This window comes from Boleophthalmus pectinirostris, unplaced genomic scaffold (genome assembly GCF_026225935.1).
Source record: "Boleophthalmus pectinirostris isolate CB_2022bp ecotype Guang Dong unplaced genomic scaffold, ASM2622593v1 HiC_scaffold_7, whole genome shotgun sequence".
Classification (NCBI taxonomy): Eukaryota; Metazoa; Chordata; class Actinopteri; order Gobiiformes; family Gobiidae; genus Boleophthalmus; species Boleophthalmus pectinirostris.
The window spans coordinates 24593754-24606531 of NW_026571473.1; the positions used below are offsets into that span (position 1 = coordinate 24593754).

At 38.3% G+C, this 12778-nt stretch overlaps 1 protein-coding gene across 1 annotated transcript in view; it reads right to left on the bottom strand.

The window, feature by feature from the left end:
* Nucleotides 1–705: 705 nt before the first annotated feature.
* The window catches only part of LOC110154817 (gamma-aminobutyric acid type A receptor subunit gamma3), a 41758-nt gene continuing 29685 nt past the window's right edge, over nt 706–12778 (bottom strand). Inside the window, exons 5-9 of the mRNA XM_055164851.1 lie at nt 11996–12078; nt 8198–8335; nt 6478–6630; nt 2073–2275; nt 706–984 (exon numbers count right to left, since the gene is read on the bottom strand). Coding sequence (XP_055020826.1) covers nt 706–984; nt 2073–2275; nt 6478–6630; nt 8198–8335; nt 11996–12078 — 856 coding nt within the window. The remainder of the gene's footprint in view (nt 985–2072; nt 2276–6477; nt 6631–8197; nt 8336–11995; nt 12079–12778) is intronic.

Sequence of the window (12778 nt, forward strand, 5' to 3'; positions counted from 1 at the left end):
CTGCATGACTGTGGGGACAGACAAGGAAAAATGTATATTTTTAATGTGCAGATCTGGTATGATACTCACTTACTGATATATGTGGCTTTTCCTTTAGATTTTCAGTACTTCATTTATATATAATTAATACAGAAATAAGATGCTTGCTTATTTAAAATAAACTTAATAAACCCACACAGAGAGTACATGCAATCCTACATGGCCAACTCTCATAGCAATAACCTTAGGCCACTTGCTTGTATGGCAAATTTGACATTTGGTGAAGTTTAAGGCTTTCTAGATCTCTTATAAACATACATATATTCATTATAATGTAAAATCTAACAGTTTCATTGACAAAAAGATACAGACATTCACTGTGCTCAAACAATGGTGTAAAATACTGAAATTACATTATATTACCGTGGTATAGTGAGAACAGCCATAGCCAGCCACTCCTCTGTGTAGAAATGGTTATTCCCTGATTATTGACAAAAATCAGATGTCTTCCATTGGAAGGCACTATGAATGCTCTGAACGTCCTTGGATTTTCTTCAGTAGACTCATGGCTGGATAATATTAGACTTCACAACACACATCTAAAAGTGCATTGTGTTTCTATGCTGCACAGTCTGGCATATAATTGCCTTGCAGTTCCTCTGTGCATTTGCAAAATGTTGTTCCTGAATAGACTGAGATTGTACAAAGAGTGTTTGTAAAGTTGTGCTAAAGGTAGAGGTATCCGACCCAATAGACTATGTTGAATAATAGGAATGAGGTTGGGAAAAAGACGCGTGAGTAAGCGTCTAGTTCCAGTAGATCTATGTGCACACGCCCCCGTCTCCAGCCTCCGTTTTTGCATTCCTCAAAGCAGCAGAAGAAGCTCTTACAGTCCTTTCCATCCAGGCAGTCGTACACGCACGTGTCATCAAAATCCTGCCAGTAGAGGGAGTTGTTGAGAGCAATGACCGAAGGAGGTGGCCGTACATCCAGGATCGAGTAGTTCTGAAAGACACATATGCATATAAACATATTTAACATAGTTTTGGTATCAAAATTTCACTAGAACCATGTTATGCTTTTACTATCACATATGTAGATCATGTAGATTTTGCATTGTATGTCTCTTTTAATTTAAAACTTATATAAAATATTCAAAATTTCCTTTATCCAAAATTCTACTTTGGATTTGCTTAAATCTCAGCCCCACCATTATACAATGGGAAACACAGTGATTGTCAGTGTTTTGTGAATATTTGTGGACAAATTGTCCTTAATCTGAACATAAGTTTCAAGTGGGTGAAAGTGTCCAATAAAAACAAGCAGAAAATGTTGTTATGAAGAGGCTGGAGCCCAATGGACAAATGTCTATTCAGCCATTGCAGTTCAATGCTCTGGGTCAAATGTAGCCAGTAAATAGCTGTATTACATGAAACCTGAGTTAACTTTTTTTGTCAACAGTATATATGTTATCACTTAAGCCATTTCTAATTCAGTCCCTATCAGTGTCCTGGTTGTGTCAGTGGCTTTGACAAATGTAGAAGCACCACTGATTTATGAAGCATGACACAGGTTATTCTTAGATGCATATAGTGTTTCTGTTTTCCTGATGAGACAAGCTGCAAATGCTGCAAAAGACTTGACACTGATATAGTCTTTGAGTATACAAGTTAGGAGGGTTTTTTTTTTTTTTTACTTCAAAACAAACTTTTGGTGCATTGTTTTGAGGGTTCATCAGAGACAATTTTCAGTCTGAAACAGTAGTATGGAAAGCTTGTGTAGAAATATGCCAGATAAAATGCAGAGCTATGTCCAGTATCCTTTACTGAAATGTTAGTAGTGTAATCCATCATCTACATTTTAAGTATCTGGATCACTAAATCTTTATCAGTATTTATTTTTTTTTTAACACAGTGGAAGCATCATCCTGGTTGAGCCAACAATTGGTATAGCCATTTTAGCAACAGTATTTGGAAATTGCGCATGAACATATGGACTTTTGCTCCTTTTAAAATGCATTACTCTTATTTGTATGAAAGAGACAAGGGAGGACAAATGACCCATAGTTCTCTACTCATCCACATAAGCCTCACCGTGACCCTCTTATTGTGCATACAGCTGGGCCTGCGGATGCTGTAAGAGTAGAAGTTGAGCGTGGCGTACTCCATCATTGCAGCAAACACAAAGAGGAAGCAGACGGTCACAAACAGGTCCATAGCCGTGACATAAGAGACACGCGGCAAAGAGGTCCGAGCCACTGTGCTCAGAGTGGTCATGGTCAGCACTGTGGTGATACCTGTAGGACACATAGAGGCAGGATTACTGATGGAGGACAGTGGTACTTTCTTGAGAGATGCCCTTATTTCTTTTCTTCTGTGTTTTCTTAATTACTAATCAGTTATTTCTTTATTTATATACATTTTCCAGTAACAAGATCCATACCACACCATAAAATTATTACCTGGCCAGCAAAAAACATATGCTGTGACAAAACATAAAGGCATGACTGTATTCATTATAACTGCCATATCACATATCGATGCTGCCGAATTGTACAAGTATCAAATAAAACTGGAGAACACAGTAAGTGGAGAGCAATGTACACACACAGTACAGGAAATAATGACAGAGAAGGCTGTGTGAATGAAAAGGTCAGATGAGCACTGTACATAATGCTGAGGTTGAGCTTCATAAAGGTCACAGGGAAAAGCCGTGAACAGACAATGCAATAAGACTTTTTAGGGACATTAAGACTGTAGCTTTTGTTTTATGATGTTTTCCATCTGTTTTTCCATCTGTCACCTAAATGCACTGTTCTGCATTGATACATGCACTGTAACATCACAGATTATTTCACTATATACAGTATATTATTATGATAAGCTCCATTGCTGAATGCAAGCAGTGAGATAAAAAAAAGGAAAATATCTTGACAATCCAATTTGCTTCATTTGAGAGCAATCAGCTTTTTTTTTTTTTGCTTTTTTGGTTTTCTCCTCATTTCATGGTGTGATTCACAGGCTTCCAAACCAAACACAGGAAATCAATAGTGTCAAAAACAAACTAGACTTACCAGAAAGAAAATATAACAGAAAGGACTGAGAAACAGCACAGACATTGCCATGTCACTGTGTGAATGAAACACTGTTGAACTGAACTTCTGAATAATTCTCCTTTCCTCTTGAGGAAATGTTTTGAAGATTTGAAACTAAAACATACATACAATAGATACAAAAGGAGGCTGTGACTGCTTAAACAGTGTCCATCTTATGCTACATGCTTTATCCACTGCAAATGTAACACAGAAGCAGATGCTGTTTATTGTACTGCTCAGACTGACTAATGTACACTTCAGATGAAGTCATCCTCATTTATTTGCATACACATTCATGTAACCACATGATAAACAGTCACAGGCCATTCTAAAGATACACATGACTCTAAACTGTGCTGTCCCACTTTGCCACATGTTATTTTGGGTCACGTCCTTTAGCCCCACTTCTCCACAGTGATTACCCAGAGCAGCCCTGAGAGGGATATTGGACACATTTTCTGCTCTTTCCGCCTCTAAACAATGAATCCAACAAGGAGACGACCAGGAAGCATTTATCTTCACTGACAGCTCCATCTGAACATGCTCTGAGGTGATGTATCTAGTCTGTCACAGTTAAAGGAAAAATATAGTGCAATTTAGAACAAATCAGAACACAGTCTTTGAAAAATATTTAAAACCAATCCCATTTAAATACTATCTCACCCAAATATTCCCTAATAGAAAACAATCAATCAACTCACAGATTCACAGATCTTCTCACCATCGGCCTGCATGGGAAATGAACAGGAGCTATATAATAATAGGCTATGTGTTCAATGGTAAATGGTCACATTTTTACACAACACTTTTCCACCTTCAAGGCACTCAAAGCACTTTACAACGAGGAATTACGCACCCATTCACACACATATTCATACACCAGTGTATGCAGACACTGGCGGTGAGTGTTTTAAGTGTCTTGCCCAAAAACCCAACAACAGCATTCATCTGTGGGAGCTGGAATGACACCAGCCAACCTGTGGGTCAGTGGATTTGACCGAACAACCAATGAAGTTTAAGTTGAGAGCAAGATTCGAACCGCCAACCTTCGGATGAGTGGACAAAGACTTTACCAACTGAGCTACTGCCATCACAGTCACAGTCAGTTATCACCATTCATAAAAGCAGAATGGGGGAAGTGTCTTGCCCGGTGACACAAAATCAGTACATGTCATCATTGTTCCCTGGTTCCATTCTCACATTCACGTAAGTATGAACAGTCAAAAACCCATTTCATTATACGTCCGACTAGACCACCTTTATCTGAGCTGAGCCAAAGATACATTATGTGAAAAGACCTGAAAAGACCTGAAAGAACATAAATAGACGTCATCTGAGCAATATTATCAAGATCCTGTTGGTCACAAATGAGCCTGGCATGCCATTAGCTGTCATACAGAGCGCCCAAGTTGGTTCCGTGAAAAGTAGTTTTAGTCTGGCAAGCTAAAGTAAGAGGCTCAGAGCTTGATTGGATAACCAAAACAAAATGGTAACAAAGACAACTATTACACCGTATTATCTTTTTTCTTATCTTATCTTGTCTTGTCTTATATTCTATTCTATTAATACTTTTGAATTGAACATGTTTACATCATATTTTAGGACACAGGCAGGTGTTAAATTATACATGTGCAATCAAAAATATAAAAAAACTATCAAAAATACCTGGAAAAACAAGCATTCTAACTATGAGTGTGGTTGCCTCTCCACAGATCTGGCCTGTAACTTGGTCCGGTTTGGTCTCTATGATGATAGAAAGGTTTAATATTATACTGAGACGAACCCTTCAGTTACACACTGCACTTTTAACTTACAAAGATTGCGTACAAACAGCTCTTAGTAAGACTTATTGGAATTGAATATGCAATATCAAGCCATGTGTGTCAGACAAGATTTGATCCTGCTCCCTCGGGTCAGAAGTTGCTCCCTTCATCAAAATCCTCACAGCCAGCATGTTTCTGTAGCAGTCTCTTATGTACCACGAGCCTGGGGGAATTGTGGGGGAAATGGATGGCATCTTTAAAATGTCATATTACAGTGTATTTTCACAGAAGTGTCTGGGAAACTGCTTTGAAGACACAGGTCACCACAAGGGAGAGGCCACAACACAACAAGCATTTCCATTAGAGATAGAACACAATCAATGTAAACGTGACTTCCTTCAACACTGGACTGTACATGGTCAGTTCTTTAAATGGTGTCAGCAAAATGTCAGCCCAAGTGGATTTTCTGTCACACTGAAATTACATTGGTTCAGTCTTTTCTGTTTGGGGCCTGTTCACTTGATATTTCTGTGTGTGTAAACAATTACCTGCTTTGAATTGTTCCACAAAACTGCCAACACAAAGAAGAACCAAAAAACAATATGAGACCAAAACAAAAAAAAAACAACTAATCAAGCAAATGTAGAAGGATAGAGCAATGAAAGGAAATTGGTTGAAATGTACCGAGTGCTTTTATTACTTTAATAATTTGGTTCAATGGACTTTGTTTTTTCATTGTTTACCTAGTTTATAAGAGGGATCTGTGTTTTAACATCACATAACAAATGTCTTGTTGTGTGATTGTGATTTGTGTCTATTGTCTTTAATCTGCTGTGTGTGCTTTTAGCATGGTCTAATTTTACTAATATGTCTGCAGTTAATATTCACTGATCTTAAGATCTTTTGCCATGTGTGATGGTCTGAATGTTACTATGCCCTGTTTTTTGTCTTGGCATTAACCTGCCAATTAGCCAAGCTGGCACCACCTAGTGCTTCCACTCAATTTAATTTCTCTCCAGCAACTAGGTCAGGACGGTTTGCAAAAACCCTGGAAGTACGAGTTGGGGCACCAGCCAATCAACGAAGAGCTACACATTCTGTGTTGGCAATGACTCCCAAGATTGAGGATTTAAAGCCGGAACAAAGAGAATGTTTGGTGAATTTTATCAAGGGGAAAGCTTAGAACAGTTAGTCCCGTTAGCAGTGCATTACATACGTCACGAACAAATAGCAGCGACTGCTTAAATAAAAAAACTTAAATGCCTTCCGTCGAGTGAACGAATCCTAATACTGCGAGTTCAGACGGTTTCCACAAAGTGAAACTGGCTGATGAATCACGCTACCTGCCAATGGGACTATGGATGAAAATTAGCCTGCACGGCAAACTCTGACACATTTATATGCTGTACTAACACAAATTGATTAATTAATGTGCACTGTCCTATAATTAATAAATAAACAAACATAAACAATTGCAGCGAACAAAACAGTGAAGGTGTGAAGTATTTTGGATGAGAACACAACATTAAAAAGTCATACATTTTGACAAAAATAAAGTTCATAATAAAGTACATTTTGAAATAAGCTCTAACGTTGCCATCAGTACTACCCAACAACTGTGTTTACATGGTAGGTCTTTACCTAAAGCAGTTCGTGCTGGAGTAGCGTCCTTCTTTATCCAGAAGGAGACCCAGGACAGCACTACTGTGAGGATACATGGGATGTACGTCTGAATGGTGAAGTAACCCATCCTTCTGCTCAAGTCGAAGTACACTGTCATCACCACGTAGTCGCCTGGAACACAAAGAATACACCTTTGAAGCACAATAACCAAACAGGTTCACAGTCCTTTCACATAGATTACATACCCCCTCAGGAAATACTGATCTCATATGTTGTGGAAATAATATTAAGGTAGTCTTAGAGTAAAAAGAGACAGGGGATTCTAGACGTCTACTACAAGAGGCAAGAACACTCAACACATTGTAAGATATTGGCAATTCACCTCTGCTTCTACTGTGCAGTGTAACATACCCATACATCCATGGCCATGGCTGTGCAGATTACAGATAATGTTTTCCTGAAGAAATGTCAACAAGGACAAAGACAGAAGAAGGAAAAGCAACTACAAGACCTAAGTGAATGCACATAAGGAGATCCAGTACTTGTATAATTCTAAAGTACAGGAACATGTGCAACTAAGGCAAGAGTTTGCCAACTTCAAAAGAGTCAGCGAAAAAAACGACTTGGAGTTGAGAGAGCTCAAAGCTAACCTCCTGAAAAAAGAGAAAGAGTTGGAAACCAAGTTAGTGCGTACAAAGAAATAAGATGCCTGTATAACAACTCAGTGGCAGACACTGTCCACCTCAAACAGGAGCTGGCCAACACCAGGAAAGCCAATGAGAAGAACCTACAATGGAGACTGAAACCACTTGTAATGATGTTGGTGGAGATCAAACCAACAAGGAAAATGAAAAACAGTCCAGGAGGGTGCAGGAGCTGACTTCTGAACTCTTGTCAACACAAGAAGAGCCGCATTTTCTGAAGCTTCATCGTGAACCTGAAAGAGCACAGCGATCCAGTCGCCTAAAAAGAGTGGCTGTAGTGGAGCAGCAATGGAGTGGACCCAGGTGTCAACAGCGCTAAAGCACCTCCAAACATTACCCTTTACATGCATTAATAAAAATAATGACTAAAAATATTTGAAATGTGTGCTTTGGCCTTTATTTACTACTTATTCATGTTTTATTGTTTTTTTCACATTGTCTAATTCACATGCCAGCCACATAACATAGTGCGGTGGCTTGTTTTTTATGCAGAAATGGGTAAAGTGAATGTACAAAAAAATAATATAATATGATCTCATTGGCTGAATATGCAAGAGGTCCCAGTGAGATGTTATATAGACTAGAAATTAGTTTGTCTTTTAAAATTGGAGAACGTCACTTCATGATAGAAACTGGACAAATTTAAATTTCAAGGACAAGTGTATGAATGATGTTTCTTCTAGTTATTAAGCTACAGATCAAGATTCAAGCAGCGTATGGCGCACACAAGTAACGGTGTAGTTAAGTGAAATTACACCAGAACAAACATGAGGTCAGTAATGCAATGAAAAGAGAGTGCGAGATTTGTAGTAAAAATATATCACCCCACCCGACCTGACACTGTGGTGGTTAAGAGGAGAAGATGGAGAGTCTGAGGAGGCTGGAGGGTTCTGCTGCTGCCATGTTTGAATGATGATTAGTTGAGAGCCAGAGATAGTTTACATGATGTGACTGGTTATAAGCTATGGTAATTATTCTTACTTTTAATGTCATTTTTTCATTTTCATAAGTGTTTTCAGTAGCCCTCTCCTTACCTGCTGTTGTGCTGATGATGTCAGTGGTATTTCTGAGTCCCATAAAATCAAACTGGTACAAACGCCAGGACTTCTGATCAGCTGCTTGCACTGAGTTCTTCCTCCACTTGTACACCATCTCGTCTTGTGGGTAGCCATCTGCAATCATAATACATGTTTGTTAATGTGCTTTTCACATTATGATAGAGACATATTTGATTAGGAGCTATAAGATTAGGGCCTTTTGATTATTCGTTACACTTAAAAGTGCACTATGTAACTCAAAGGATACGTCAGCCACCTGCTTGTCTCCATGGAGATGTTATTACTTTTCCTGAAATGTTCCACCGTATGGCATTGAGCTAGTTTGTCTCACATTTATTAAAATGCAGGTGTCAATAATGTTCACAATTGAAACTGTACTTGACATTCACCTGAATCCTTACAGCAGGGGTCATCAAACTAAGGCCCGTGGGTCGACTCAGGCCCTCCACTCCCCTTTGACCAGCCCCCCAGCCCCTCTGCCCCCCTCGACTTGAACTGGCCCTATGAGGCAATCCTCAAAAGTGTCATGGCCTATTTTTAAAATTACTTTTTGGCAAATAATAACATGTCTGCATTTTATATTTTCTTGATGTATTCAATTTAAAATTATATTTATATAAAGTATTTATATTTATATTTTTAAAAAATTATGATGTATTTGCTGCCAAGTTTTTGTCATCTGACAAGCTCGAGATCAAACAGTGACAGTCAACGCACGTGCAGAGTTCTGTAGTGCAGTAAAGTTTATTAAATGACTAGTGTTAAAGATTTTTTTTGTTCAGTGCAAGGACCGAGCAGTTTGTCTGATATGTAAAGAAAATGTGGTGCTTTTCAAAAAATATAATCTGAGTAATCAGGATCATACAATTCTGTTATACAGCCGAACCGACCCCGGCCCTCTATCACAATCAGGAGCGATAATGTAGCCCCTAAAGAAAAGTTTGGTGTCCTCTGCCTTACAGTAATTCTACCTCCAATCAGGTTAACCTAATGTTAGAATCATCCTGGCCAATGTCTCTATCTGGAATCCTTGCATTCAGCTCCATAATGATTTTAAGTAGGAACATGTTATGATTCTGCCTTGAAGTCATTTGATCCAAGAATAAGGTGACCAGACTTCTCTATTTACCTGGGACACTCACAGTTTTGAGCCCTGTGTCCCCTGTCCCGGTGGATTTATCCAAAACCAGTGATTTGTTCCAGTTGTATATAAGAAATGTCCCTGGTGTCATTCTTTTTGACCAATTTGATACCTGCCAACAGTAAAGAGAGGCCTTAATTGTCTAGCTTTTCTTATTTAAAATTTTTGTTTAGGTAAAATTACACAAAACATAAAGAAAATATGACTAAACTGACTCACATGTTATCATGGATGGGCCAAGTGCAGAACAATTTTCTTTAATTATGCACTCATTTCACAATTTTATTATTACCAACCACGACCAATCCGGGGCTGTCGCAGTTTCTGATTTTGAAAGTCTACTAGTCACCCTATCCAAGAGGCTTACAATTAATAAAAGCATTAACTGAGAAGATCTGAACTGAAGTGCTGGTAACACCCTTAACTATGCCAGGCTATCTTCTTTTAAAACAGACTAATTACATGTAGTCTGGCTAGGCTGGTTTTGTCCTGGTCTTTTAGTGGATTTGAAAATGCAAATTTTGATCGGTTGGTACTTACTATGTACTAACTGCAATCTCAATGTATCAATATGAGGAATACTTTAACAGCTACACTGTATTATGCATTTGATTAGCATTAAATAAGCTTTCATTTTTGCTCTAGCCCCATAAAATAGCCTTATGTAATTTAACCAAAAGAAATATAAACATTTTTCCAGTTGGTTTTCGGTATGTTCTGCTGTAACGCTAATGGTCTAGGTAGGTTATTGTACATGAAAGCTGTAAAGCGAAAGTACAGGTCTCACAGAAAGGCCATTCCAGCTGTCAGTCAAATGTATTTTTATAACTGTGGATTTTGTTTCATTCTGAGAAGAGAGAGATCATGAGAGGTAAAGTGACAGTTTTCTTTAATTCAGAATCATAATGGGATATAATGTTCATTTATAGTGTTATACAGAAAAATATATAGCCTATGAAACAGTGGTAAGGTAAATTTTATTTAATTTTTATTGTGTCCTCTGCATTTGACCCATCCTTCAAGCAGTGGGCACTCCATTTGTTGAGCTACGTTTGGTCAGGAGTACCTTCGCTGGATGATTTTACCTTTTGCGCATGGTTTGGGTTGATCTAGGAAACCGGTAACCTGATTCATCAGCTGGTACCTTGTAGCGCTAGAATTCATTCACTCAACGGTGGGCGGATACTTTTTTAATTTAACCAATCGCTGCTATTTGGTCATGACGTACACGGGGCTAACTGGTATATTAAGCTTTTCCCAAATCTGGTAGGAAGAAGGGCAAAACATCTTTCCCCTTGATAAAATTCACCAAACATTCTCTTTGTTCCATCTTTAAATCCTCAATCTCGGGAATTGTCAACACAGAATGTATGGCTCTTCACTGATTGGCTGGTGTCCGGACTCGCACTTCTGGGGTTCTTGCAAACTGTCAAGTGAATTCCGATTCCTGACCTAGTTGCTGGAGAGAAATAAAATTTAACTGGAGTGCCCAACAACAATGTATAAAGAGAAATCAATTAATTACATAATGTATTATAAGTTCTCTTATCACTATGCTTTTTGGAAAGGCTCTTTTAATTCAACTGTGATAAGGTTTAACATAGAGAATACATCTACCAAATGAATCGCCAACTATAATTTGCCTGTAATATTGACAAACATGGAATTCAAATGTCGACACACTATGCAACTTTAGTTAGTTAATCTCAAAATTAGTGAGACTTATATTTGCTCCTTGGAGACAGAAAATAAAATGTGACTTAATGAGCTCCAAAAATACAAAATCATAACTAATGCATATGACATTTAGCATAGCTCTGTCTCTATGTATATTTAAGTGAGTGACGCAAATGTCACTACTTAGTATAGTAGCATTTCAGTTCCTAAGTGGACACACAAATTACCCTGCACACTTAAACACATGAACATTTAACTGCTTGTATTAGTCCATATTAGGAGATCCATGGTGCAGAATAAATCAGAATAAATAGGTTTATCCTTGTGCACTGTTGCTGCTACTGATAATTAAAGCTTCGATTTGATGATAGAGATGTAGTGTTCCCTCCAGTCCCTCCCTCTGTGCTCTGAAGATACGCAAATACAACAAATTTGAACACATCGTCATGGAAACCAGTAGTGGTCATGTGACGTGTTCAGGAAATGGGCTTTAATGGATCACAGCAGGTTATGTGTGTGTGTGTGTGTGAGCATGGAGTTCATATTAAATCAGAGGTACTTTTCATAAGATGGCTCCACCTGCACAAGTGACCCTTATTCATATCCACTTATGGCATATAGGCTCTGCTCATCATTTCCTATAGGAGTAGAAGGTCAACAATAATTCATCAAATGCACATTATAAAGCCATCATGTACTGTTTACAGTGCAGAATGAGGCTCTAGGCAATCGCCAAACTGGACTATAATATGTCCTTATTTTTTCCCTATACTAACAAAAGACATATCTGGATCTTGTTAAAATTTTTGTTTATTTTTGAGCCTCAAAACGTCAGAGTTATATCTACCGTGCAATGGTGTTGGATCAAATAAAGCACATTGTCCTGTTCGGATTAGGTTCTTAGATGGCTCTCAGTGAGTTTGTGGCAGGTGCAGTGGCAGGTGGAGGACACTTACAGCTGGAGAAGATGAGAGGACAGGAGTGCTCGTCCATGGGGAAGTTATGAAGCTGAAGCTGGCATTCTGCGTTTATGGTGAGTCTGCACAAAGAACAACACATGTAATCAATAGGGAAAAGGCAATAAGTAGGAGGTTCATAGCAGAAACATAAGGCTCTTCAATAACCAACTCTAAGAGGACCAGACCATAAATTGTATTGTATTGTAGGCAAGTCTGTAAACAATATAATGTGTCCACATTTAGCAGTGCGTTAAATGGAGTTTTGGGTTGAAATACAAAATGATAAAAGAATTACCTGCATTTCTGAACTCTTATTCTAAGTTACTGTAAGGTATTCTTTCTGCTGGATCCATTTCCAGATGTTGATTTAAGCTTGGTCAGAACAACCTTAGCTGGAAAATTTTACCTATTTTGAATGTTTTGGGTTAATGTGCTGGGAGTGCCCACCCACACACAGGGAGAAACATGCAAACTGTGCACAGAAAGGTGCCAGGAGAGATTTTGTTCACTGGAGAGGACATTATACCATCTAAATAAATACTCTGAAATTCACCAATTCAGAACATGTAATTTGCAATGTTTAATTATGTGCTGTCAGATGTGCAGCTCTTTTAGATCATAACTGTCACATAGTTGTTTTGAGTCTTTCCTCAGGACGTGCAGACAAAGACATCAGTGCAGTCTGCTCTAAGGTCAAAAGAGCTCAATACTTCTGTTGCGTGTTCATTAATTGCAGTGGATTTCTCCTCAAGGCTGTTTGCAATGAACTCAGTGTCACTA